Here is a 26,979-nt window from a genome sequence, read left to right on the forward strand (position 1 = left end):
TGGAGTCCCATCTCTTCAAACTGCTCACCAGGCTGGCCCCCTGTCTGTAAAGGCAGGACTCCTGGGCAGGCAGGGTGGAGTCTTAGAGAAAAGGATGAGGTCATGCCTGGCTCTGGGCCTTGGAGGAGGGTAAGGGGGGAGTGGTCTAGAGCAGGGGCTAAACTTAGAAGCCTGTGGGTGGCCTCCCTGCCACCTCCCATTGGGTTTCCTCCCCTAGACATGGGGGTTGGGTTGCTTTCTAGCAGGGAAGTGGGGGTATGGCCCCTGGCAGTGTGTGAGAGTCCCACCCTCCCCTGTGGGGTCATCTTGGGAGTTCAGGAAGCTGGGGCCAGGCTGAGGAGACAAGGAGGCATAAAGATTTTTTTTTCAGACTTTTTTCCTCCACCTTCCCCCGATTGTTAGCAGCTTGATGTGTCATTTTCCCCAGCAGGGAAGGGGTGGTGTGGTTGTAAACTCCCTCTCCAGCCTTCCTGTCCCCCAGAGGTACGGCACAGCTGGAGTCTGGTTCAGGCCGGGGTCTGGTTCGGGGTCTAGCTCAGGGTCGGGTGGGAGGTTAAGGCTTGGCTGGTGTGAGAAGGCTGGCTGCTGTGTCCTCAGAGCTCATTCCTCCACTCTGGCTCCACTTGCAGGGGCAGGCCCCCTTCACCCTCCTGGGGGAGGTAGTTGTGACTCCGGGGCCCTAGAAAGAAAAGAGAGGAGCTCTGTTTTAGTAACTTCCCTCCTCCCTCAGCACTGTCCCCCACTCAGTCCACCCTGGCCCGGCCATACCTGAGGTAGAGGGGCTGAGCTTGCTCAGACCTTGGAGTAAGTTCTGTCCTTGCTGCAGGTCCAGTTTGGCAGGGAAGGGGCACCCGGTGTACCCCCCGTTTTCTTTACAGAACTCCAGGAACCTGTGGGGTACAGGGACATTCACACATGGCTGCACAGGGCTGGCTGAGCGCCAGCAGAGGCTGGAGGCCCAGCCTTGGTCCTGCACTTGGCTTGTACCTTGCCTCGGGGCAAGGTGCTCAGGCAAGGTGCTCGACCTTGGCAAGCGGGGGATGACGTTAAGATAAGATGGGAAGATGGACTGAGCCCACAGCTGTCCACCCAGAGGGATGGCAGGTGGGATGCTCACGCTTTCCAGTCAGGATCATGGCCCAGGAGGAGTGGGTTGCCCACCACGATGAGCAGAGCCTTGGCTCGGGTCACAGCCACGTTGAACCTCTGCGAAGAAGAGGGGGTGGGGTCACAGGAGGGAAGGGTCCTCAGGAGGGGAGTTCCTGCCACCCACCAGCCCTCAAACCTTGGGGTTCTTAAGGAAACCCAGGTTAAAGTCCAGATCGAGCTGCACAAAGCTTTGGCTGCTCCGCACGGTGGAGATGAGGATGACGCTGCGCTCCTGGCCTTGGAACTCTTCCACGGAGCCCACCTAGAGGGGAGGGAGGCAGGGCTGGAGGCCAGGGCGCTCAGCAGGGGACCAAGGAACCAGCCCCGCCTCAGTGAGCCTGAGGGCAATTGTCCCAATGGAATGAGCCAGTGTCCGGCCAGGCAGGAAAGAGGGCAGAAGGGTGCCTTGGAAGCTGAAACCTGAAGGGGGAATCCAGTTAAAGGGCTGGGGGCTAGAAAGGGTTCTAAGCAAAGAAAACAGGCTTGCAAAGAACACTGTAACTCAGCAGTGTTTTCCAAACTTTCCTGAAGATAATCACTCAGTACTTGTTAAAAAAAAATGTAACCTCAGGCCCTAACCCAGACCTCCTGAATCAGAATTTACACAGGAGAGGCCTCTAACTCTTCAAGCACTGATTTTCAGTCCTGGCTGCACAGAGATCACCTGAGGAGCCATAAAAAACAGCCGCCCTGGCTCGGCCCCCAGATAGCTGTGTTAATTGGCTGGGTGGAGCCGCAGCGCTAAAGCTCTCCAGGTGATTCTTATCTGAAAGAGTTCAGCTACTACTGACCAACTCAGAGGGTGGGAGAGGTGAGTGGGGACATCAGCACATGACAGGTCAGGTCAGGCACGCTGGGGACTCTGGACTTTCTCCTCAGGGCAGAGACCTTAAACCTTAAGCCTGATCATAAAAACTGTGTGGGCTTGCTCAACATGCAGGCCTCTGGGTCCCATCCCAGACCTACGAGCTGGGATCTCCAGGAAGGAGAGGCCTGGGGAAAGCGCAAGTTCATCTCAGGCAGGACCTGGGCTGGCCTGGAGCAGCAGGGCTGGGACCTGCGGCGGTTTTCTGGCAGTGGGGAAGTGAGGGGGACACAAGTCAGGGAGGGAATGGGAAGCCGTGAGGAAGGTCACCTTCAAGTCCTTGATGTCATCCAGTCCCCGAAGCTCCTTGTCAAGTTTTGTGATGCAATGACGGATTTTTTCCACCTGGAAGATGGGGACAGGTGCCCTTCTCTCATGCTGTTATCCTAGTTCAAGAGGGAGCCAGGAGTTCCCACCATGGTGCAGCAGACACGAATCTGACTAGGAACGATGAGGTTGCAGGTTCGATCCCTGGTCTCGCTCAGTGGGTTAAGGATCCAGCCTATGCCGTGGGCTGTAGGTCGCAGATGCGGCTGGGATCGGGCATTGCTGTGGCTCTGGCGTAGGCTGGCAGCTGTAGCTCCGATTGGACCCCTAGCCTGGGAACCCCCATATGCTGCAGGTGCGGCTCTAAAAAGAAGAAAAAGAGGCAGCCACGCAGGAGTCCAGGGTGGTGCAGCTGACCTCTGAGCTCTTCTGAGATAGGGGCCTTAGAGGCCTCAGCTGGACCCTCTGCCTAGTGGTCTGGCTATGGGAGTAGGCAGGGGTGACCCTTGATGGGAACTGGGGGCCTGACCTGCTTCCGGTATGGGGAGATGACGCCCACGCTTCGGGGGCTCAGCCGAGCTTTGCCCTTCTTGGAGGAGGAGGTTAGGAGCTGCTTCAGGTAGGAAGTCACTGTGGCAGCCTCTTCGGGATTGAAGAAGGATGGGCTGTTGCCCTCACGCTCATCCTTGCCCATTACACCGTGAAAGATGATGGGAAAGCCCTGGACACAGGGGCAAGGGAAACCATCAGTGCGGCCTCCCTGCGTCCTGTCCCACCCACCCCCAGAGCCTTCCAGGCAATGTGGGATCCCAGGTCAAGGTGACAAGAGGAGGGGCTCGTGCCCTGCACTCAGAGCCTCCTGCTACCCAGCGCCTTCAGTCAGAGGGAGGGGGAGGTCCTGGGGGAGGAGCCTGAGCCCCTGCCGGCTCAGCCTCACCTGTCGAGGGAGACCTTCCCAGCGGCAGAAGCGCTCCCGGTCCACAACGTCTGCACAGGCCTGCAGCTCCCCTTCGTAATAGAGTTGGTTAGGAATGTCCAGGATGGTGGGGTGAGACCTGGGAGGCAGGAGGAGAAAGGAAGAGCCACACCCGGGGCCCGGTTACTTCCGCTCCCTCTCAGGGACCCCACTCCCCCTGCTCGGGGCTCTCACACACCACCCTCCTGCCCTCCGGCCCACTGCACAGCAGACTCATGCAGCTACGGGTTTTGCTGCTAGGCAATGTTAACCACAGAAAGCAAGATGGTCTCAAGAGCATCCAATCCACAGATTTCACAGACCAGTCATATTTAAAAGAAAGCACCAAGAAGGCAGCGGCCCATTCCCAGGTTTCAGTTTAGCTGAGGAAGGACAATACGAAAGCAAGTATCTACTCTCGCCATGATCTGATGACATGATGTGTTAAATCCAAAAATATAAGCAGACAGCTATCATTTATTGAACTCGTCATGGACTCACCTGAGGAACTAAGGACACAGGAATTCACTGGAGCATTTCAGGTATATAAACTCACTGACTAAAGGGAAATATAACTCTTTAACCTGAATAACCTGTTAGATTTATGAAAAATATACACTGTATTTTTCTCATTTCTCCTTGGATGGTCTGGAATTTTCAGCCAGGACCCACATCAGACATATTCCAGGCACATAAGCAAACTGCTCTAGATGAGGCCACTTCCGAAGTCACCCCATCCATGAGTAGCAGGACTGCGGGCCGGAGCCTCCAGTTGGGCTTGCAGAGGCTGGGAAGGCAGGGCTGGCACGGCGGGTGTGGGATACCTGTAGTTGCGGAGCAGCTTGGTTATGAACTGGGGATTATAGCCATCAGGGCCCTTCTTGTACAGGCCGTTGTAGGTGAGCAGCCGCTCCAGCAGTGAGTACCCCAGTCCATGCTTCTGGGTCAGTGGGCAACGCAGCACAGGGCCCAGCTGCCGAGGGTCTCCTGCCAGCACCAGCTGTCCTCCTGGATTGTCTGCTTCCTTGACTTCCAGCAGCCCTGGGAGGTGGGGAGTGTGGGGAGAAAGGTGTGTGGTGGGACCTTCCTGACCCCATGGGGGGTGGCCTATCCGCAGCCCCCCCACCCCCGAACCCCTCACCTGCTATGGCCACCAGACTCTCTGGCTCCATAGAGTGGCCAGCCTCATCGATGAAGATATGTGTGAAGTGGTCGATGGGAAACTGGGCTGAGACCAACCTGGGAGGGGGCAGGCCAGGCAGGGTGTGTCATACCCAGGCACCCAACCACCAAACCTGAATGTCCACCCAAGGTGGCCCCTCCCCTCACTCCCCAGGAACCCTTCTTCCCCATCTCCTTCGCCTGCTACCTCTTTTTTTTTTTAATACCTTGCTGAGATTTTATTTTTATTTATTTAGTCTTTTGTCCTTTTAGGGCTGCACCAGCAGCATGTGGAGGTTCCCACACTCGGGATCTAATCAGAGCTGTTGCTGTGCTACCGGCCTACACCACAGCCACAGCAACGCCAGATCTGAGCCACGTCTGTGACCTACACCACAGCTCACGGCAATGCTGGATCTTTAACCCACTGAGCAAGGCCAGGGGTCGAACCCGCAACCTCATGGTTCCTAGTCGGATTCGTTTCCCCTGCACCACGATGGGAACTCCTTAGCCTGCTACCTCTTAACATACAATTTAGAGACACACACACACACACTCTGCACCTGCTGGCAGTGATGAGCGTGGTAATCAAGACACGATACTCCTGCAGCTTCTTCTTGGCAGGAAACACATAATCCCCCTTCTGTGCATCCCAGTTACAACAGGGCTGTGGGGTGTGCAGGGAAGGGAGGAGTCAGCTCTGGCCCCACCCCTGGCAATTTTATTTACCTCTTTCACTTTACACATAGGGAAACTGAACCCCAGAGAGGGGGGTCCTGACCCACCCAAGGCCACAGAATCCAGGTCTCCTAGTTTCCCGGCCGCAGCGTCTGCCCAGAGCAGCACCTGCCCTTGGCCCTCAGCACTTCCCCAGATACCTTGATATCCTCAGGCACCAGGCGGATGTCCCTGCTGGGGGCCAGGAGGCGGTAGATGGAGCTGGGCAGGTGGACCCGGAGCCGCTGACAGAGGAGGTCAGCCCCTGAGTTGGACGGAGCGCAGGCCAGGATGTGGGCTTTGGGCAAGTGCTTCACCACCTGGGCGGGGCGGGGCGGGGGGGGGGGAGGGTAGTAAGCACAGTGTGGGAAGCAGCTGTGGTCTCCAGGGTGAAGGGAGAGGGAGACACGAGGCTGTGACTCAAGAGGGCCTGGTGTGGCATCTGCCTCCCTTTGCAGAGGGAGCGAGTGACTCAAAAGGCAAGGTCTGATGCTCAGCCCCCTGCCAGTCCAACAGCACTTTAATGCTGGAAAAGCGCTGCAGCAAATATACACAAGCCTACGATGACTGAGACGTGAATGGTGACTCCAAGAGCTGGGAAGTACCCAACCTGCAAGCAGTGCTCAACAGCCCCAGTGGGGCTCAAAGCCAGCTCGGGCCGTGTATTCTGGGAGCTGGAACTGGAACCTGGGGACAACTGCTTGGTCTCAGGGGAAGACAGAGTGTAGGCACCAGGTCTATGCTCAGGCCCCACCTGCTTGATGGCTTCCACTAAGGTGACAGTCTTGCCAGTGCCTGGAGGTCCGAAGATGATGTAGGGGGCGGGACGGGTGGTGCCCATAACAATGTGCTTCATGGCCTGCAGCTGCTCCGGGTTGGACTCCAGACTGCGGTCGTACAGCCTGGCAGAGGTTCGAGAAGACATTGTCCGCATCCCAGACTTCCCTGCCTGTTCCCTATGCCCACACCCCAAGTGGCCCCAGAGCCCCTGCCCACAATCTCACTTGAGCTTCACATCGGAGGGCAGCAGCGGGACCCCACGGGAGGCCACAGGGAAGAGCATGGGCCACAGCGGCCAGCGCCCTGTCAGCTCCAGGGCTCGGTGCTGCACCCGCAGGGGCTGGCGGTTGAAGGTGAAGTTCACCTTGAAGGTCAGCCCATCCACAAAGCGGTCCAGGAGGCTTTGGGAGGGGGGAGAGAGTGGGGGAAGAATTCCAGTTGGGGGGGGCAATAAAAGGCCAGAACTCTTTCCATTTATTGACTCTACTCCCCTTCCCAGACCTCCAAGCCATCCTCTAGGAGAGGAAGCTGCTGAAGCATCTCAGGGTCCCCACACCCTGTCCCCAGGGTCCAACGCACTCTGGGGAGAAACACCCGCCTCCCCTGACCTCTGGGACATCTGTAGACCTTCCCCCGTAGAGTTCCCCCAGCACCCACCTCGCGGAAAAGCTCAGCTTGACCCGATCGAGTTCTACCCTGTGCACAAAGCCCTTGTAGGTAACAGCGTCCTCCTGGTGTGTCTCAGAGGACAAAACGGCAAACAGGTGGTCACCCCGTAGCACTGAGGGGCGGCTCTCGGCCACCCCGGGAACCTATGGGGCATGAACACCGGCTGGCTTCTATCCCAGAGGTGGCCAGTGGATGCCCTAGGCTCTCCAGACCCCACCTGAGCGACAAGGTCTGAGGCTCTGCCCTTTACCCCAGGTTCAGGGAGCTTCAGCTTTACCTCCTTCTTCCACAGACAGGGCAAGGATCTGGGGATGAGGAAGGGACAAGTCTGTCCAAGCTGCTCAGAGATGTCGAGCCCAGGGCTCCGACAACCTCTCCAGGCCATGATTTCAGGACTTGGGGTCAGTGTCCCAGCCTGTCCAGTTGCCCTCTTGGCCAGCTCAGCTCCTACTCTGCCTTTCAAATCTTGTTCAAAGCTCAGTTCCTGTGAGAAACTTGCCCTGATCATCCCCTGCTGCTGGCCCTTCTCCCTGGGTGCCCCCCTCAGCACACGTGTGCAGGAAGCCATTCTTGTTTAATTCTGGGCTTCTGCGCACACATTCAACATCTGAGAGCTGGAAAGGGACCTAGAAATTATCTAGTCCAGCTCTCTGCCTTTTAGAGGATGGCGCCAGGGCCCAGAGAGAACAGCCGACTTGTCCAAGGTCACATGGCCAGCAGTAGCAAAGTTTGGGCTAAAACCCAGGTCCTCCCCATCACGCTGCTCTGACATCGCTTTTGGGGCCTAGATGCCTGCTCTCTGCTCCTTGCTGAACCTTCTGGGGCCAGGAACAACATCCTCCTCCTTTTGTGCTGCCCACAGCCGGAGCTTGCTGACTCCAGCCCAGCCTCCCTGTTCCCGATCTGAGCCCGACCTCCAGTGTGAGCAGCCTGGGGTTCTGGTCTATGGGGTCCCAGGTCATGGGCACCGACTCCAGGTCATAGTGCCGGATGTCATGCTCCATCTGCAGCTCCTCCAGGTGCAGCAGCAGCCGGAGCTTCACCTCATAGTTCCTCCACTTCAGGGCTGCCTCCAACTGGGCCCTGGCAGTGATGGGTGAGGGGTGGGAGGGGACAGGAACAGGATGGGTCAGGCAACCCCTATATCTGGGAGTACCCACCCTCTCCCATCCACAGCTCTGGGACTAGAAGACATCGGGAATCAGGAAAGACTGGAAGGGTAGAGAAGCAGATGGGTACCAGAGGCCTCGAGGAAGGGGGTCCCCGCTCTCCACCCCAGACCATCTGCACTGTGGATCCCAGAGCCTGGAGCCTGTGGATCCACTGTGCACCCTCTCCCCAGGATCCTCCAAGGACTCACTCGCTTGCCTCGTTTCCATGTCCTCTGCTCAAATGTCACCTTCTCCAAGAGGCCAGGACTAGCTGCCTGCTGCAAAACAGCACTGCCCACCCCTTACCCTGCTTTAGCTTTAGTTAATTTTCTGTTGTTGTCTTTTTAGGGCTGCACCACAGCATACGGAAGTTCCCAGGCTAGTGGTTGTATCGGAGCTGCAGCTGCTGGCCTATGCCACAGCAACGCCAGATCCGAGCTGCATCTGGGACCGATGCCACAGCTCACAGCAAACACTGGATCCTTAACCCACTGAGTGAGGCCAAGGATCGAACCCACATCCTCATGGATACTAGTCAGGTTTGTTATCACTGAACCACAATGGGAACTCCATAGCTTTAGTTAATTCTTCAGAGCACTCATCACAACATGAAATAAGATGATAAATGCTCACTGTCCCCCAGGAGGATGGCAGAGACCTCATGTGAGTCATTCACCTGGAACGGTGCCTGGCACATGGTACGTGCTCAGTAGGGGGATGAAAGAATGGAGCTCAGGAGGCTGAGGACAGAGGCATGGGACGATGGGAAGAAGCCAGAGAGGGAGACACATATAAAGCAGCAAGAAGGGTGCAGAGGGGTGGTACTTACTTGATCTCAGCAATCTCCTTTGGGGCAGTGAAGATATTTGTTCCCTGAAGAAGGATGGGGAGCAGCTGCCGGAGGCGCAGGGGTGGGCAGTATGTCCCCAGTGCCATACTTAACTCCAGGTCATAGTTCCTAGAGCTGCAGGAGCAGAAGAAAAGTTCTCACAAATACTGAGACCTCTCACCTTCACTGACTCTGAAAAGCCCCCTCCCTGAAGGAGGCTCAAAGCCCTGCTTCAAATCTGTTGCTAAAGGCCTTTACCCTACGAGGCAGGGCTTATTGTCTCCTGAGGCTACTCATGCCAAGGTCAGACTGTTCTCACTTTTGGAAAGCATGATACTTGGAATATATGTGGTAGTTCCCATCGTGGTGCAGCGGAAATGATTCCAACTAGGAACCATGAGGCTGCGGGTTTGATCCCTGGTCTCACTCAGTGGGTTAAGGATCCAGCCTTGCCATGAGTTGTGGCGTAGGTTACAGATGTGGCTCGGATCCTGCGTGGCTGTGGCTCTGGTGTAGGCTGGCAGCTGTAGCTCTGATTAGACCCCCAGCCTGGAAATCTCCATATGCCGTGGGTTCAGCCCTAAAAAGCAAAAAAAAAAAAAAAAAAAAAACCCCAAAAAAACCTCATATATATATGATGCATATATGTGTATAAATATGTTCATTAGAGAAAAAAGTCAAAATAGGTAATATTTTGATATTACAATATATAACATTCTTATCATCCAGGGATTAACCAATGTTAACTTTTTGGTGTGTAGCCTTCTAGATTATTTTTCTTCGTTAATTTCTACTATACACACATATTTTCAACAAAAAGGACACAATGGCAGGGAACTATATCCATCCAATCTCTTGGGATAGAACGTGAGGAAAGATAGTATGAGAAAAAGAATGTATACACATGTCTGACTGGGTCACTTTGCTGTACAGCAGAAATTGGCACATCACTGTAAGTCAGCTATACTTTAGTAAAAACATGAAAAAAAAGAGCACAATGGTCTAACAGTTTGCTCAATATTCGGTGAACATCTGGACGTCAAAAAGAGACATCCACACAAAATATGACTCCATGCATATGAAATGTCCAGAAGAGGGACATCTACAGAGGGGTTGCTTAGGGCTGGGAGGGGATGGGATGCAGAAGGGGTGCTAACGAAACGGTACAGGTTCCCTTTTTGGGGTGATGAAATGTTCTAAGACGGATTGTGATGGTTGCACATATCTGTGAATGTGCTAAAAATCACGGATTGTACACTTTAAATGGGTGAATTGCATGGTATGTGAATTGTCTCAATAAAGCTGTTGGGGGGGATGTGCATTCGGGTTGCATGATGATCCATCATACAGGTGAAAATTCTTGAAATTTTTTTCACACTGTCCTCCTATCTGCAACGTTCTTCCTGGACAGAAAAAGCCCTCTGGGGTCTGGAGGGGTTCAGAACTCACAGTTAGGAAAGGAGACTGGCTGCCAGCTCTGTGTTCTTCCCAAGGGCCCGCACTGTGCTGTTGTGCCCCTCTCACCCCTGAGCCTGGCCTGGGTTGGAAGGAGGAGTTACCGGTCCGGTCGCTCTCCTTCCTCTACCCGGTTGGTCACCACAGGGTTTCCAGTGATCTGGGTCCGCTTGAAGGGTGTTGTGGGCTTCAGCTGTGCTGCCAGGGGGCTGTGGGCGATGCCAGCCAAGAAGCGGGCAATGTAGAAAGTGCCAGCTCCTTCTGAACCTGGCTCCCCAGGTCCCAGCAGCTCCCAGAGCACCGTGGCTGGGAAGTAGCCCACGAAGCTGGTCTTACAGTGGACATGGAGCTCATAGGATTCACCTGGGGGAAGGACGGCTGTGTGAGTCAGCATGGCGGAGGGAGCCTCCCACCAGCATCCCGACCCTGGGCACGGCCCCCAGGCAGCTCCAGGCCAAGGCAGGAGCCCACTGGCCAGCAAGGGCATGTTTCTTCCTAGGGTAGGCCCTCCGCCAGGGGCTCTTTCCTTTGGAAACCCACTCACCAGGGCCCAGGGGGCAGGGCAGCTCCTGGTCTCCATTGTAGAAGGCAAACTGGGGAGTCCGGCAGAGTGGGAAGAGGTGGGTGAGGGTGACAGGCTGGGTTCCTCCATTCCGAAGCCTCAAGGTCAGCACCTCCTTGCGGTTCAAATCCAGGCGGATAAGGAGCTGCCCATCCCGGGCTTCATGGGGCCCCTGGACTTCCACGTCCACCCCGTGTTTCCCATGAAGATACTCAGCCCTGGAGAGAGCGGGAGTCAGGGGCAGGGCGTGGGGGTTGCCCTGGGAAAGTTGCAGGCTGGGGAGGCTGGCCAAGTGCCAGCTGTGCTCAGGCATCCTCCCCCTCCCCCAAGCCAGTGAGCTCCTTCCCGGCCCTCCCGCTACTCCTTGCAGGAGGGGGCCTCACCTCAAGGCGGGGCAACCTCCGACCCCGCTCCCCAGCCAGCTCCCCCCAGGCCCCTCTCTGCACGCCCCTTCACACACATGCACACCTGTCATAAAAGATCGTGGCCAGCTCCTTGAAGGAGGGGGCCTCGCCCCAAGCGGAGGCAACCCCCCAGCCCGCTCCCCAACCAGCTCCCCCAGGCCCCTCTCTGCACGCCCCCTCACACACACGCACACCTGTCATAAAAGATCTTGGCCAGCAGTGACCTGTGGTGTTTGCTGATCTCCGAGCCCAGCTTCATTCTCCTCTTTTCTGGGAACCACACGTCGGCCCAGTGGTCGAGTTTGAAGAACCTGACCCGAGTCCTGGTGACGTAGGCCAGATTGGCGATCTTCATTCCATACAGCATGGAGGAGAAGCCGGGGGTGGGGTTCCCAAAGCTGCCGGGAGCAGAGGAGACTGGGGAGTGAGGGACGGCGGCTGGCAGGCTGGGGACGGCGTCTGAGGGCCACTCGGTGTGCGGCAGGACGGGCCCCGGGGCAGAGGCTCAGGATGGGGACCGAAAGAATTTTCAATGTTTCCGGGGAAGCCGACAGGACTTCCCCCGCCAAAATATGGTTGTTTTTGAACAGCAGGTGGTGGATGGTGCACCTCTGAGGAGAAAAGCCCAGTCATGGGCTGTTGGCTTGGAAGACTGAGGGAAGAGAAAGACTTGAAGACTGGGGGTGGGGGCGGGGGCTACTGGGGACAGAAAAGATACCAGCAACGCAGCGGAAGGAGCTAAAGCTGAGGGGAATAAGCTGATTCGGGGGCGGGGGGGGGGGCCTCTGGCGTCCAGCCCGCCGGTGAGGAGGGAGAGAGGGGCTGACAGAGAACAGATGTCCAGGGTGTGTGGGCAAGGTGGCTGATCAGACAGCAGTTTGCCCCCGAAGTCATAGGGTGCAGGTGGAACCCCAGCAGGAAGGGAAAGGATCCTTCTCCAGAGATCAAATAGCTTGGCTTTGAGCCTAGAGAAGGTGAAGACAGGGAAAACTGGTCAGAAGGACAAATAACCCCAAAGCTCAGCGCCTGGAATTCAGTTTAGTCAACTCGACACAAACACTTACAGAGACCTGTTATGTGCCAGACACTGCGCTAGATGCTGGAATTCAAAGAGGCAGGAGACCCAGACCTGCCTCGAGGGGCACCGGCAGACACATCAAATCCAGCCTGCTGCCGGGAGCTCAGTGGCTCTGGGGCCCCCCAGTCCAGCCCAGCCCCAGAGGCTTCTCCAGGAAACAGTGCCAGAGCCGAGTCCCGAAGGATAAGGGGGCGTCATCCAGGCACAGGAGGGGCGCCGAGTGTGAGCTGAGGTACAGGGGGTCTGCAAAGCACAAGTGCAGAGGGCTGGGGAGGGGAGAGCCCACTCTGCCAGTGGCTGGGTCACCTCAGGTTATTCCACCTCGCAGAGCCTCACTTTGCTCCTCGAGAAAAGGTGGGGGTGGGGGGTAACGGCACTCAGCTCCCCGGGTTGAGGTGAGAGACAGACACTGTAGTGTCCACTCAGCCCAGTGCTTGGCACATAAGATCTCAGTAAGGTGCAGTATGATTAGTACCACACAACAGTCTGGTTGCACTAGAGTGAAGAGTGCAAAGAAGGGGGTGGCAGGAGGCAGCAGAGGTGGGCAGGGACCAGGTCTTGCATAGTTTTGCATGCCAAGCCATGAAGCCTACCCTTGACCCTGAAGGCCAGCAGCTCTTCTTTAAGGGGACCCAGGAGCCAGAGGACATCCCCACGTGTGACACACTTCATAGACACATTCAAGATCTGGACAGACCACTCCCCTTCCATGCTTTGTAGGGACTGAAAGAAAAATCCTAGTTCCTAAGAACCATGGTCATTGCTATTTAACTATTACGGCTCAACCATGGTCACTCACTAGCGTATCAGATCATTTATGCTAATGGACATTTTCCTGGGGGCTCCTGCCTATAACTCTGCCTCTCTCCCTCACCCCAAGCAAATGAGTGATACTATTAAGAAAACTTTGAATCAGCTCCGATTTGTCTTAAAAAGATAATACATCATATGAAAAAAACAATGAAAATATTCAGGAAATGTTAGCTACTATTATTAGTATCCTATTAGTAGCAATAGTAGTACTAATAGTAGCAGTAGGAGTAGGAGTAGCAACAACTTACTTTCAGCCCGTACCAGGGGCTACACTGTGGTTACAGAACCACCCCGGTTGGTGGGTTTTAAGCAGGGGAGTAGCAAGATCATATTTGCATTTCAGATCACTCAGGCATCAGCACTGGAGGATGGATTTGCTGGAGGCAAGACTGTAGGCAGGGAGACCAGTTAGAAGGCGGCCATTGCAATAGTCCAATTAAAAGATGGTAAGGGCCAGACAGAAGCAGCGGTGAGAACAGAAGAGAGGCCAGATCGGATATTTAGAATACAAAATTAGCAGAATATGATTTAGGACTGGAGGGGGTATGCAGGCTGGGAAGAGGGAAGAGTGGAAGACAATACACAAACCTATGGCTTGGCTTCAGGGACTATTCCTGAGAGAGACAGGAGGAGGAGGAGGAGGTTGGAGGGACTGACCACATGCGGATGTGGACAGGCTCAGTCTGAGGTTCCCGTGGTCCGGAGGCAGCCAGCTCCATGAATCAGAAGCTGAGAATTCAGGCCAAAGTCAAAGCAGAGCCTAGTATCAGGGAGACGTCAGGTAGCAGTTACAACCATGGAAGCACTGGGGATCTCCCCAGCGAGGGTGAGGCTTCTGAGAGCAGCTGAGGCCAGCACAACCCAGCTAGGAAAAGAAAACAGAGCAGGAGCCCCCGAGAGAGGGAGGAGAACCAGGAGGAAATCTCTAAACCAGGTATCAGGCTCACCTGCTGCTGAGGGTCCAGGAAAAGGGACTGAAATCAGGGGGTCATCGGTAACTTTCACCAGGGCCCCCTGGCCAGGGAGTCACTAAGTTCCAGGGATTAGGCGCACACTCAAATGCCGACAGACGCTAGGCTCCATAGCTATCTCATACCTGCAGCCCTCTCAGTTCCATTTTTGAGTCATCAGTATAAGAAGGACTCCACTCGTCTTTCTTATACTAATATGCTATAATCTACTCTAAGAAAACGAAAGTGCAGGTGCCCTGAAATGCCCTGGAGCTCTCAGCTGAGTGCTCGGGAGGAAACAGCACTGAGAGGACTGGGCAAACCCAGGAGCACAAGTCCTGTCTAAATGGGGGTAACTGCTACTCCAGAAAGACGTGGCCAGCAGGGAGTGCAGGCCCGAGACAGCCAGATCTGGCTTTTAAGAGAAGCCCACGTCACAATTTTAAGGTGAAATCTTCTCTCTTTGGGGGCTTTCTGCATGGACACATGGGCAAGAGGAACCAAATTTTTCAAGTTTGACAACTTTTACTGTAGGTGCTACCACCTAAGTAGCTCTTGAATTATTCCTCCTATTACCACCACTCAAATTCACCAATTCCTGGTAGGTGACAGGCATTACAAAAAAAAAAAAAGTTTTTTAAATCACAAACTTGGTACATACATGTTGAAAAAAGCACCAATTCTTGTATCATACATCTAGTCACTTAGATTTCCAGGGGAAAAAACATGAAAAATTCAATAGAGGAGTTCCCGTCGTGGCAAAGTGGTGAACGAACCCGACTAGGAACCATGAGGTTGCGGGTTCCGTCCCTGCCCTTGCTCAATGGGTTAACGATCCGGCATCCGGCGTTGCTGTGAGCTGTGGTGTAGGTTGCAGACGCGGCTCGGATCCCATGTTGCTGCGGCTCTGGCGTAGGCCGGAGGCTGCAGCTCCGATCTGACCCCTAGCCTGGGAACCTCCATATGCTGAGGGAGCGGCCCAAGAAATAGCAAAAAACGACAAAAAAAAAAGAAAGAAAGAAAAATTCAATGGAAAAATCGAATATTCAACCTGAAGAACAAATAATGACCAAAGAAGTATGAAAAGATGCGCCAGGAATTTCCTGGTGGTCTAGCAGTTAGGGATCTGGCATTGTCACTGCCATGGTGCAGGTTTGATCCCTAGCCTGGGAGCTTCTGCATGCTGTAGGCAAGGCCAAAAAAAAAAAAAAAAAAAGTCACATGCATTGTATATTAGGCATTGTTATGTGGAAAAAGTAAACTTTCACACATTGCTGGCAGAGAGCTGAAGGAGTACAACCTTTTGAAAAACAATCTGGCAATATCGCCTAACATATGAAATACAGGTAGCCTTTTTTTTTAGGGCTGTACCCATCCATGGAAGTTCCCAGGCTAGGGGTTGAATCAGAGCTGCAGGTGCCAGCCTATGCCACAGCCACGGCAACGCCAGATTCAAGCCTCGTCTGTGATCTACACCACAGTTCATGGTAACACTCACTGGATCCTTAACCGACTGAGCGAGGCCAGGGATTCAAACCTGCATCCTCATGTATGGTAGTAAATTTTGTTACTGCTGAGCCACGATGGGAACTCCCAAGAAATACAGGTATCTTTTAATTCATAGGAATGTATCCCATGGAAAAGTACCAACATACAAGAACATAAGTGCAAGATGCTTACTATAGAGTCATTCACAGTGGCCAAGAACTGGAAATGAAACAAATGAAACAAATGTCCATCAACAGGGAGATGGCTGAATAAGTTGTAAAAGCTACACCATGGAATATGATACAGCCACTAAAAGCACGAACCGCACCTGCTCAAAAAGGCTAAAATTTAAAAGGCTGACAACACCAAATGTGGACAAGGATACAGAAACAGCAGAATGCTTGTACTTCGTTGGTTAGAATATAAAACGGTACAATCACTTTGGAAAAAGGTCTGTTAATTTCTTGTAGAACTAAACATACAAAGTTCTATTTCCTTTTTCTTTTTCTTTTCAGGGCTGTACCTGTTGGCACATGGAAGTTCCAGGCTAGGGGTTGAATTGGAGCTGCAGCTGCTAGCCTATGTCACAGCCATAGCAATGCTAGATCAGAGCCACGTCTTGAGACTTTCACCGAAGCTCACGCCACCACCAGGTTCTTAACCCCAGTGAGCGAGGCCTCATGGATACTAGTCAGGTTCTTGACCCACTGAGCCACAATGGGAACCTCAGTGTTCTGACTTTTAATGAAAAGAATTTATTATTATGCATGGAATAAAAATTCATTAAAAATAATGCAATAATGTGAGAAAAACTGTATGTGTGTGTGTGTGCATGTGTGTATATATATATATATATATATATATATATATATATATACACACACACATATATATATGACTGGGACACTTTGCTGTACACCAGAAATTGACAGAACATTGGTATTTACTCAATAACTATTTCCTGGGAGAATGGGTGAAAGTAATATCAAATAACACTGATTATTATTTTATAGATAAAACAGGTCACAACACAAACATCGAATCTCCGGCTGGCACATGGCACTGCTGTGCAAATGGCCTGGGATGTTTAAGTGTCAGGTTATATATACTGTCCAAACTTAGACAGCCTAACCCCAGGGAAGGTCACAATTTGGATGATTTTGCTGCCACCACCAAAGAAAAAAAAAAAAAAGTTGAGCAACTTGCCCAAGGTTTAAAAGAAAAGAAACAATGTCTACAACCCAGCAATTCCACTTCTAGGTAGCCCCAGAAGAAATGAAAATATAAGTCCAATATGTCCACAAAATGACTTGTAAAAGAATGTGCATAGCAGTTTTATTCAAAATAGCTCAAAACTGGAGTTTCCATTGTGGCTCAGCAGTTAACAAATCTGACTAGCATCCATGAGGACACAGGTTTGATCCCTGGCCTCGCTCAGTGGGTTACGGATCCGGTGTTGCCTTGAGCTGTGGTGTAGGTCGCAGACAGGGCTCGGATCCTATGTTGCTATGGCTGTGGCATAGGCCAGCAGCTGTAGCTCCGATTTGACCCCTAGCCTGGGAACCTCCAAATGCCACAGGTGCGGCCCTAAAAAGCAATAATAATAATACTAATAATATAAAATAAAATTTTTTTAAATAAGTAAATGATTGTAAACCAGTTTTGAACTCCTATAGTTAATAACCGTGCTGAAGTGTTTTTTTGTTTGTTTGTTTTTTTCCCTAGGGCCACAGCCACGGCGTATGGAAGTTCCTAGGCCAGGGACTGAATCCGAGCTGCAGCTGTGGCAATGCCGATCTTTTAACTCACTTCCCCCGTCTGGGGAATGAACCCACAACTCTGCACTGAGCCAGGCCGACGCAGTCAAAATCTTAACCCACTTCACTACAGAGGGAACTCCATGCTGAATTGTTTAGGGGTGAATTGTATTGATGTTTGTAACACACTTTGAAATGCATCAAAAAATTAAGATGGCTAGACGGATGGATCTATGGGCAAGCACGTGTCAAATACTAATTAAGAAATCCAGGTGAGAGTGAAACCAAGTGGGATCCTGTGGGGCCCTCCTGGCACACAAGTCTTTCTGTGTCCCCTGTTTCACTGGTAGAAAAAAGGTTTCCTTCGGGCTCCTCGACCTTCCCCAAGTTCCAAAGGGCAGGTTCAAACAATTGCTAATCAGAGAAGGGAGGGGATGCAGAGACAGGGGAGGAGCAGTCAGGAAACAATAGCACAGCCTTGGGCCAGGGTCCTGGTTCCTCCTCAAGTAATATATATAACAAAAGCTTTTCTTTTTTTCTTTTTGGTCTTTTTAAGACCACACCCCAGGCATATGGAAGTCCCCAGGCTGGGGGTCTAATTGGAGCTGTAAACGCTAGGGACAGCAACTGCCAGAGCCATGCAGGATCTGAGCCTCCTCTGCAACCTACACCACAGCTCACCTCAAAGCTGGATCCTTAACCCACTGAGCAAGGCCAGGGATCCAACCAGTGTCTTCATGGACACTAGTCGGGTTGTTACTGCTGAACCATGATGGGAACGCCACAAAAACTTTTGAGTTCTTTGGCAGGTATTAAGGCCCTCACCCAGGGTGGCAGAAGGTAACTTCGGGCTGAGCACAAAATTCCTGGAGCACATCCAACCAATCAGAGGAAATTCACTGACCCTGCAGCCCTCCCCGCAAATTTTGCCTATAAAAACCATTAGGGTGGGGGGTCAGGGTTTTTTTAGAACACAAGCCACCCGTGCTCTTTGCTTGGCCCTGTAATAAACTTCTCTCTGTTCCAAACTCCAGCAATTAGGTTTGGTTTCACCATGTGTCAGTCACGAGAACTTGAGTTTGGTGACAAAGGCATATGGTTGTTTACTGAAAAATTATTTCAACTTTTTTTTAATGTTTGAAATTTGTCATAACAAAATGTTGGAACCCCCCCCAACAATGCATTAGAAGCATATGCCGGGCAATCAGGTGTCCATGATGTATTGATGAGTGAGAAAATCAGGATATGGAAAATATGTATAACATGATCCTCTTAAGATAAAACAGTAACTGAAAACAAACAAACAAAAAACCAAAACCCTGCTTGATAGCATGAGGTAACTGAGTAGGGGGTAGAAGGTGGAAATGGGGGTGCAATGCTGATATGGGGGGTTGACGATAGAAAGGATAAACCATGATGATCCCTTGTGGGTAAACTTGCATAGGTGTGAGGTATCTAGAGTCGGCCCGATGAAGCTGTGGGTGCTGTATCCAAGAATTCAACCAACCACAGACTGAAAATATTCAGAAAAAAAAAATTTCCAGAAAGTTGGAAAAAGCAAAACTTGAATTTGCTATGCACTAGCAACTATTTACATGGCATTTATATCGTATGTACAATTATTTACATAATGTTTACATTGTATTAGGTATTATAAGCAATCTAGGGATGATTTAAAGTAACCCGGAGGATATGTGTAGGTTACACGCAAATACCATGCTATTTTATGTAAGATACTAGAGCATCGTCAGATTTTGGAACCTGAGGGGGTTGGAGGGACAAGTGAGAGGTTCTGGAACCAACCCCCTTTGAATATCAAAGAATGTCAATATGCACATGCAAAGAGATAACAAAAGGGTGGTCACCAAAAGTATTAAAAAACATTTAAATAGGATAAATACCTAACATAAAACAATTAGGGCTTCCACTCTCATTCCCAACTACCTGCTTAACTGTCTGACATATATTTTTCCAGGCCCTTTTCTGTCTTTAAAAAATACAGGGAGTTCCCATCATGGCGCAGCGGAAATGAATCCGACTGGGAACCATGAGGTTAGGAGTTCCTGTCCTGGATCAGTGGTTAACGAATCCAACTAGGAACCATGAGGTTGCAGGTTCGATCCCTAGCCTCGCTCAGTGAGTTAAGGATCCAGCGTTGCCTTGAGCTGTGGTGTGGGTCGCAGACGCGGCTTGGAGCCTGTGTTGCTGTGGCTGTGGCGGAGGCCAGAGGCTACAGCTCCAATTAGTCTCCTAGCCTGGGAACCTCCATATGCCAAGGGTGCGGCCCTCGAAAAAAGGCAAAAAAGACAAAAAAAAATACACACACACATATTTTTGGGTAGTTTCTGTTGTGGCTCAGCAGTAACTCGACTAGCAACCATGACGATGCAGGATGAATCAGTGGGTTAAGGATCCAGTGTTGCCGTGAGCTGCAGTGCAGGTTGTAGACATGGCTCAGATCTGGTGTTGCTGTGGCTGTGGCTGTGGCTGTGGCAGCTGCAGCTCTAATTTGACCCCTAGTCTGGGAACTTCCATATGTCTAACGTGCAGCCCTAAATAAATAAATAAATAAATAATTTAAAATATGAAAAATATATTTTTTGGAGTTCTCATGTGACTCATCGGGTTAGTTATCCGGTGTTGTTGCTGCAGTGGCTTGGGCCTGGGAAAGTCCCTATTATATGGGTGTGACCAAAAAAGAATATATAGAAACATATAGACATATTTTTTTGTATTTTACACAAACTTCTTTTACCACCATGAACAAACATCCTTCCAAAACAACATTTTACCAGGGCACCTAGCTCTTTTCAATGGCTGCAAAGGATAGTGTATTTAACTATTTGTTCAGTGATAGTTAAGCTGCCTATAATTTTTGGGTATTTCAAATGTTACAATAACCTTTTGGGTCAAAGAAAACAAATCTTTACTTTGATTAAGTTCTGCCAAACTGTCTGCTAAAGAAGTTGTGCAAACCTATATTCTCACTAATTAGAATTTGAGAAAACCCTTCTCCCAGATCCTAACATCAGAAATCTTCGATCTTTTAAATTTTTGACAATCTGATAAGCCAAAAAAAAAAAAAAAAAAATCTTGTTTAAAATTCATTTCTATTTCTTCTGTGAACTGCTTGATGAACTTATCATTTTTCCAAGCCCTAAGAACTATTCCTCCTTCCTTCTGACTCCATATCCCTCTCCTGGTCCCATCGCCTAAGAGTCCACAAGAGTTATCAACAAACACACATCAAATCGTGTCTCCCAATTTATTACTCCACAGTCTACAGGATTAAGCCCAACCCTTTAATATAGCCCACGTGGATGCTCCACAATGAACAATGATAGTGCAAACACAGTAACATCATCAACAAGAGAAAACATTTATTGAGCACTTACTATGTGCTGTTCTAGGTACCCTACATGCTTTATCTCATTTCCTCCTCACAGCAATCCTTCCTGGTGGCAACTATTACCATCCCATCTTAGAGAACAAGAAATTGAGGAACATGTCCTTGTCCCACATTCATTCTCAATGGCACCTCAGCCATTCCCAGCAACTGGACTACCCACTCCCCTCAAGACTTTTCTGTCACCATTGGACACCCTTGGTCTATGATGCCCTGCCCTTGGCCCCTGCTGTTTACTGGGTGAAAGAGGACTAGTTTTTTAGACTCAGTTCAGAAGAGCCTGTTAGCCAGGAGAATGGTATTTCGGAACACAACATCAGACCTGGAAGCCATCTCACAGGGACCTCTAGTTCCGTGGTTTACAAACTGGGTTGCAACTCTCGTGCGTGGGTCAAGACCAGGGCTTTTATAAAATTAAGGTAAAATAGAACAAAAAATATCAGAGGGCAGGGAGTGGGGCTATGTCCTTGTTTCAAGGACACATACTGTTCTGTGAAAGCTGTGTATACCAGGCCCCAAAGTACATTGTATTTTTTACTGTGAACAGAGGTCCAGAATGATCTTTCCAAAAACCCTGATTCTGTCAGTCTCCCACTTTGAAACTTTTTGTGCTTTCCTATCTCCGTTAAGATTAAAAACAAAACCAAACCCCACAACACCTCCCCGTGGCCCACAAGGTTCTGCCCAATGCAGCCCCTGCCTCCCTCTGGCCTCATGTCACCTGCTCTTGTGAGTTTGCTCCCCGCTCTTGAAGGTGCTGCTCCTTCTGTCTGGACCACCCTCCCCTTGGCCTTATACCTGTTAACTCCATTTACCTGCTCAAAACTCACCTTCTCCCAGAAACCTCTGGTTCCTAGACTACGTCAGACCTCCAAGTCCTACGCTTCCTGAACTTTTTCTCATGAGCACTTACCATGACAATAACTAAATATTTATTTGTTTAAGTGCCTGCCTCCTCCTCCTTCCTTTCAATTAGGTTCCTTCTGCACAGCTACAGCAACTCAGTTTTGTTTTGCTCCTAGGAGGCATTCAGCCAACAGGTGTTGAATAAAAGAATGAGTCTCTTGGAGTTTCCGCTGTGGCACACTGGGTTAAAAATCTGACTGCAGGGAGTTCCTTTCAGTCAGTTAATGAACCCAATTAGGATCCATGAGGATTCGGGTTTGATCCCTAGCCTTGCTCAGTGGGTTAAGGATCCTCCGTTGCTCTGGCTGTGGTGTAGGCTGGCAGCTGTAGCTTTGACTGCTAACCTGGGAACTTCCAAATGCCGTAGGCGTGGCCCTAAAAATCCGAAAAAAAAAAAAAAAAATCTGACTGCAGTGGCTCACTCGCGTCACTACGGAGGTGCAGGTTCAACCCCCAGCCTGGTGCAGTGGGTTAAAGGATCCCACATTACTGCAGCTGCAGCTCAGATGCAATCCCTGGCCCGGGAATTTCCAAATGCCACAGTGTGGGTTTAAGAAAAAAAAAAAAAAAAAAAAAGAGTCTCCTGCCCAAGGCAAGAATCATTTTCTCTCAGAATCTTTCCAAGACGCGAGTGCTTGCTCCACACGATGGACTCAAACCAGCACTGTTAATGAGAGCCACCACTTCTAAAGCCCGTGCACTCTGCTGCACAGGTGAAATGCTTTACATAGATCTCTAATTTCGGACCCACACAACTCTGAAAGGCAGTATTTTACACACTTAACAGGGAAATGTAGATCTTGTTCAAAATCAAGTGCAACTAGTAAGTGGGGGAAGGCAGAGCCAGGATTTGAACTCTAGCTATCGAAACACAACATTAGCACCTGCAGTGCTAAATGACACGTTTGACTGCATATGTGCCGCTCCCTATTAGACTACACTCTTCGGAGGCAGGAACCAAGACACAGGCATATAGCAGAGCCTCATTAAATATATTCACTAAAATATAAGAGATGGGAAAAGCCAAGAGTTGAGAGCAGGGCACTTCAGAGCATCATAAAATAATCTAGTTGGAATGGACTTATCCCTCTCAGTGGAGGAAGCTCCCCAGAATTGCTGATACAGGGTGGCTTGCTCTATCTTTGCCAGAGCCTCTTTTTTTGAAGATCAACACTACTTACTAATACAATTCATTTCTGGAAGTATTTGTGAACATCTACCACATATGAGGCTCTATGCTGGGGGCTGAGAGAAGGTGCCAACATGATGAAAAGCCTGTCCCTGCCTTTAGAGGCTCTACCGTCGGGTGGGGACTAGCTCTTACACAAGGCAAGGTGTCACCTGGCTATAACCAAGGTATGAAGAATGAGTTATGAGAGCCCAGAGGAAGAAATGAATTTCCATTGAGTGGCTGAGGATTGAGGTCACAGCATTAATGAAGAAATAAGGAAGTTCTCTCTGGGGTTCCCTGGTGGCTCGCCAGGTTAAGGATCTGGCATCGTCATTGCTATGGTGCAAGTTTGATCCCTTGGGGGAACATGGGGGAAGGATGGCGTGGGTGTGGGCATAGGCATAGGCCAAAGTCTCTCCAATCAGAACAGAAAGCTCCCTTTGGTGCAGGCTGAGGGGGCCACAGTTGAGTGAACCTAGTTCTGCTTTCTGGAGTGACACTATAACCCTCTTCCCCAAAACAGTCTTTAAAATATTCAGGGCTAACTATCTTGTCCTCTCCAATTTTTCTATTTTCAAGGTAAACACTTCTCTGTTTCTTTGACTGGGTTTCACAAAAGAACAAATCAGAAGCCTTTCCTCCTCCTCCAAGTACTAACACTGCATCTAGCCTCCAAGGCCAAGGCCACCTTTTCCACTGAATTCCCTAATAATTACAGTGGAGTGGTATTTGCTTGCCTAAAAACAAGTACACATAAAAAAAATTACTTTTGAAATCGCTTAAATTCACTCATAATATACAATTTATGCGGTTTTCTGTATGCCTGTTTGCGGTTGTCTGACATAGTCTGTTTTTCCCCAGGATTAGAACACATTGTGTAACTTTTGATTTAGAGCTGACAAAGCCTCTTTGACTAAACTTTAGTCAAGCCCCCTCTGAACCCTCTTATCCATGAGGCCTCAACCATGCCCCTCTCCTCTCCCCCTCAGTGTCTCCACTTAGTAATTTTCCATCCATGACCCCCTCACTCTGCTGGGGGCTATAAATTCCCAGCTGTCTTTGTATTGAGCTGAGCTAGGTCTCTCTCCCCACTGTGATAACCCCTATTTCAAGAGTCTTGAATAGAGTCTTTCTCAACCATTTCAACAAATATCAGAATAACCATCTCTTCAACAGAGCCAAAAAAGTAGTCGACTAGTGTTCAGAGCCACACTGTACTTTTTTGGGAGGGGACACAGGTGAGTTCATGGATGGGAAGTGTTGATGATGTGACTCCAAGGTAATTGTTCTTTCTTTCCTCCAGCATTTTTATTATCTCTATTATAATCCTCATGCGTATACTGTATGCATATCATAGCCTCTTCTGCTCCCTTGGGATTGTGCCTTTTTTATCTTTGTGTTCCCCACAGTGCCCAGCACGGGGGCGGGGAGGCATAAAACAGGGCATCATTTTTGCCTCTTCTTCAGATGTTGCTCAAGCCTGTTAATGTCCCTCTGAAAACGTGCCACTCATTATGGAAAACAATATTCCTGATATGACCTGGTTAATCTGGAGAATCACTTACCTCCTCCCTCCACCCCAAACCACGCTTCTGTTAACAGAGTCTAACACTTTTTTGGCTCTTTCAGCTGGCCATACCTGCCTTTTGGTCTGCCTAAACACAGGTCTTTTTCAAGAGGTCTGTTATTAAGCCTAAATTTCCACCACCTCATGTTTATTTGTATAAATCTTGACACTTATTCCTGTTAAATTGTTTCTCGGTCTTTGGCCCAAGATTGCAGCCTGTTGATCGAGGTGTTTCTGAGGCACAATTCTGTGGTTTGACAGAGAGGTCTCTTTGATGTTTCACTTGGATGGAAACAGCCAAGGGGAACACAACAGCCTTCTGCCACAGGATGGGAAGGGGCCTCCAGGAGACTGGCCCCGGCCCGGGTCTCCATGGAGAAGCCACAGGTGCTAATGGAGGTTTGGTACGTACGCAGTTTGCGCCCTTCTCCTCCCCGAGCTCCCTGACACTCCTTTTCCTACACTGGGTCTCTTCAGCTCTCTGAGACAGTGAACGCCCGAGGAAGCAGCCCCTCAACAAGGGGGCGGAGGTCCCCGTAAAGCTGGCGCCATCAGCTTACTCCCCGCGCTCCCGCGGAGCCCGGGCCCCCCTCTCGAGCTCCCCTCCCCCACGCCGAGCGCTGTCCCCCCTTCCCAGCCCCCGCAGGCGGCGCGTGGGCGCTGCACCCCGCTTCCCCGCAGGGTCCCGTGCCGCCCGGGGAGACGGCTGCAGGGGAGGGTCTTCGCGGGGACTCGGCACAGGGGCCCGGCCCGGGCAGGGCCGGCGGGCAGCGGGCGGCGCTGGCGGCGCGGGCGGGGCGTGGGCACTGCGCGGGAGGGGGGCTGCGCTGCCCCGGGACCGGCCGGAGCCACTGGGGGAGCTGCGTCCCTCCGCGCCCTGGGGCGGGAAGGGTGGCCCCGCCGAGGAGGTCGTGGCGGCAAGCGGGGCCGGCGATTCGGGGCCGGGCAGTGGGCCGATCCCGTACCTGGTCTTGAAGTCCCGGTTATAAATGGTCCGGAGCCGCTCGCGATCTGTCTCCATGTCCAGTCCCTCAGCGACTAGGAAATCCTCGAAGCGCTGGCCCATCTCCCGGAGCTGCCGGCAGTTGAACTTACTGGGCATCGCGGCGGTGGCTGCGGCCCAGGCAGGAGGGTCCGTGGAAATGAAACTGAAAGTCGCCGCCGCGGCAGGAAGTTGGCGGCCCTAGGATGAGGGTGCAGCAGGGGGGAAACCCCCTAACTCTGACCCCCTCTGATGCTGCAGGCTCTTTTCTCCCCCCACCAGGCTTCCCTCCTCCTTGCTTTTCCTACCTGAGCCTTCCCTTCGGTCTCTTCGTCCTATCCCCTCCCCCGCTTCCCATTAACTCTTTCCTAAAGAGTCTGACCCCTCCCTCAGGGCCCTCCCCTTACCCCAAGCTCCCTCCCCTGGCTTCCAGCCAGAATCTGAACGTGGCTATCGCTTGGGGCCCTCTGAACAGTACGGGAGGACCTCCTAGCCTCAGCTTGGGCTACTCCCACGCCCACTCCCCACCAGGGCCTCGGGACTTATAGAAAAGCAGGAGAGCAAAGTGCAGGGGCCGGGACCTGAGTCGGTTGCAGCTGGACTGGGGCAGCTCATCCAGCACTTCCCCCAGACTGCCTGGGACAGACCAGTGCGGAAGCGAGGGGCACGCCCCCCTCCCCCATTTCCCTTCTTGGGCTTTCAGACGCTGGGAGGAAGGCATAAGAGCCAAGAAGTTTGGGAGAAAGAACCAAATGTCTCTGATAAAGGTGTGTTTGTGTGGGAGGGACAAGGGGCTCCGTCGGGATGAACAGTCATTACTTTTCTCTGCCACACAGACTTTGTTATGTGGGAAGGTTGGTGATGCCTACCCTTGAGCCACATACGTGGGCACTTAGTTGCACTCCAGTCTGTATTGCTCTTAAACTGTTACTAGTGTTTAACTAAGGGTGCCCTAGTCATCAAAATATTAGCCTCTTGAGAGCAAGAGACTGTTAGGCCATAAATGGTTAATAGCTACAGCATCAGTACCAGGAAGAGAAGTAAAAGACCGCATCCTGCTTCAGAAGACAAACAGTTAAGACAAACTAAAGGGGGTGGGGCTACAACAAGAACTATAAAACAAGCCTCTGTGTCTATTTATCTTCCATAATAACAAAAACACACGTTAGTACGGGGCGAAGATAATAAGAGTTACATAAAATTTTTTTTCAAAGAAAAAATACCAGAGTTCCAAATATATCCAAGGAGGTGGTGTTCTCCAAAGTAATTCCCTGTAGGAGGTCACATACTCAATCTAACAACAGTGTGAAGAATGCCCAGAACCCAGGTCATGCTCCAGCTGGGCTACTCCTGTACCTTTTTCCAGGCCAACAACCAAATAAAGCCAAGAAAAATAGGATTTACACTGTAAACCAGCTATAATGGAAAAAAATAAAAATCATTAGAAGAAGAAAAACAGGCAAGAGGAAATTCAAAGTCAGTGGGAACCAAAGCTACAGGGAGCGGGGAAAACAGAACAGAGGAAAACGTTATGTCTTAGAAATTGATTATGTAAAGTAGAAGTAAAAATTAGGAATGTAGCCAAAGATTTTACCTTTTTTTTTTTTGCCCCCAGTTACCTGGTGAGGCCTGAGCAGTAGAGTGAACTCCTTGGACGTGCAATGCTACTTACCATTTCAAAAACCTACCAACCTACATAAACTGAATGTCTGGCTCCATTCTCATCAGCAAGTTGTAGCTCCCATTATTCCTGGATACTGGATACATAACCTCCCCCTTCTCTGATTATGCTATCTCCTGGAGGTTCTTAAAATATACACAGATAGGAGTTCCTGTCCTGGTGCAGCAGAAACAAATCCGACTAGGAACCATGAGGTTGCGGGTTCGATCCCTGGCC

General features: G+C 51.0%; 1 protein-coding gene across 2 annotated transcripts; it reads right to left on the minus strand.

Annotated features, from left to right (window-relative positions):
* Positions 1–334: 334 nt before the first annotated feature.
* On the minus strand, positions 335–25,697 carry MOV10 (Mov10 RISC complex RNA helicase). 2 transcript variants are annotated; one of them, XM_047784988.1, is made up of 21 exons: positions 25,391–25,697; positions 25,066–25,283; positions 11,159–11,362; positions 10,543–10,778; positions 10,103–10,361; positions 8,544–8,678; positions 7,478–7,646; positions 6,552–6,706; positions 6,119–6,295; positions 5,869–6,016; positions 5,276–5,434; positions 4,961–5,064; positions 4,378–4,475; positions 4,061–4,277; positions 3,219–3,336; positions 2,811–3,002; positions 2,285–2,359; positions 1,286–1,411; positions 1,118–1,206; positions 769–890; positions 335–679 (listed from the first exon to the last, which is right to left on the minus strand). In XM_047784988.1, exons 2-21 carry the CDS (start codon positions 25,200–25,202, stop codon positions 594–596), a joined length of 3,006 nt encoding a protein of 1,001 aa, XP_047640944.1. In that variant the 5' UTR covers positions 25,203–25,283; positions 25,391–25,697; the 3' UTR covers positions 335–593. The 2 variants fall into 2 exon arrangements, with proteins under 2 accessions (XP_047640944.1, XP_047640945.1); XM_047784989.1 differs by having other exon boundaries at positions 11,189–11,362; positions 25,066–25,405.
* Between the last annotated feature and the right edge of the window lie 1,282 nt (positions 25,698–26,979).

This window comes from Phacochoerus africanus, chromosome 6, assembly GCF_016906955.1.
Source record: "Phacochoerus africanus isolate WHEZ1 chromosome 6, ROS_Pafr_v1, whole genome shotgun sequence".
In the NCBI taxonomy this organism is placed as follows: domain Eukaryota; kingdom Metazoa; phylum Chordata; class Mammalia; order Artiodactyla; family Suidae; genus Phacochoerus; species Phacochoerus africanus.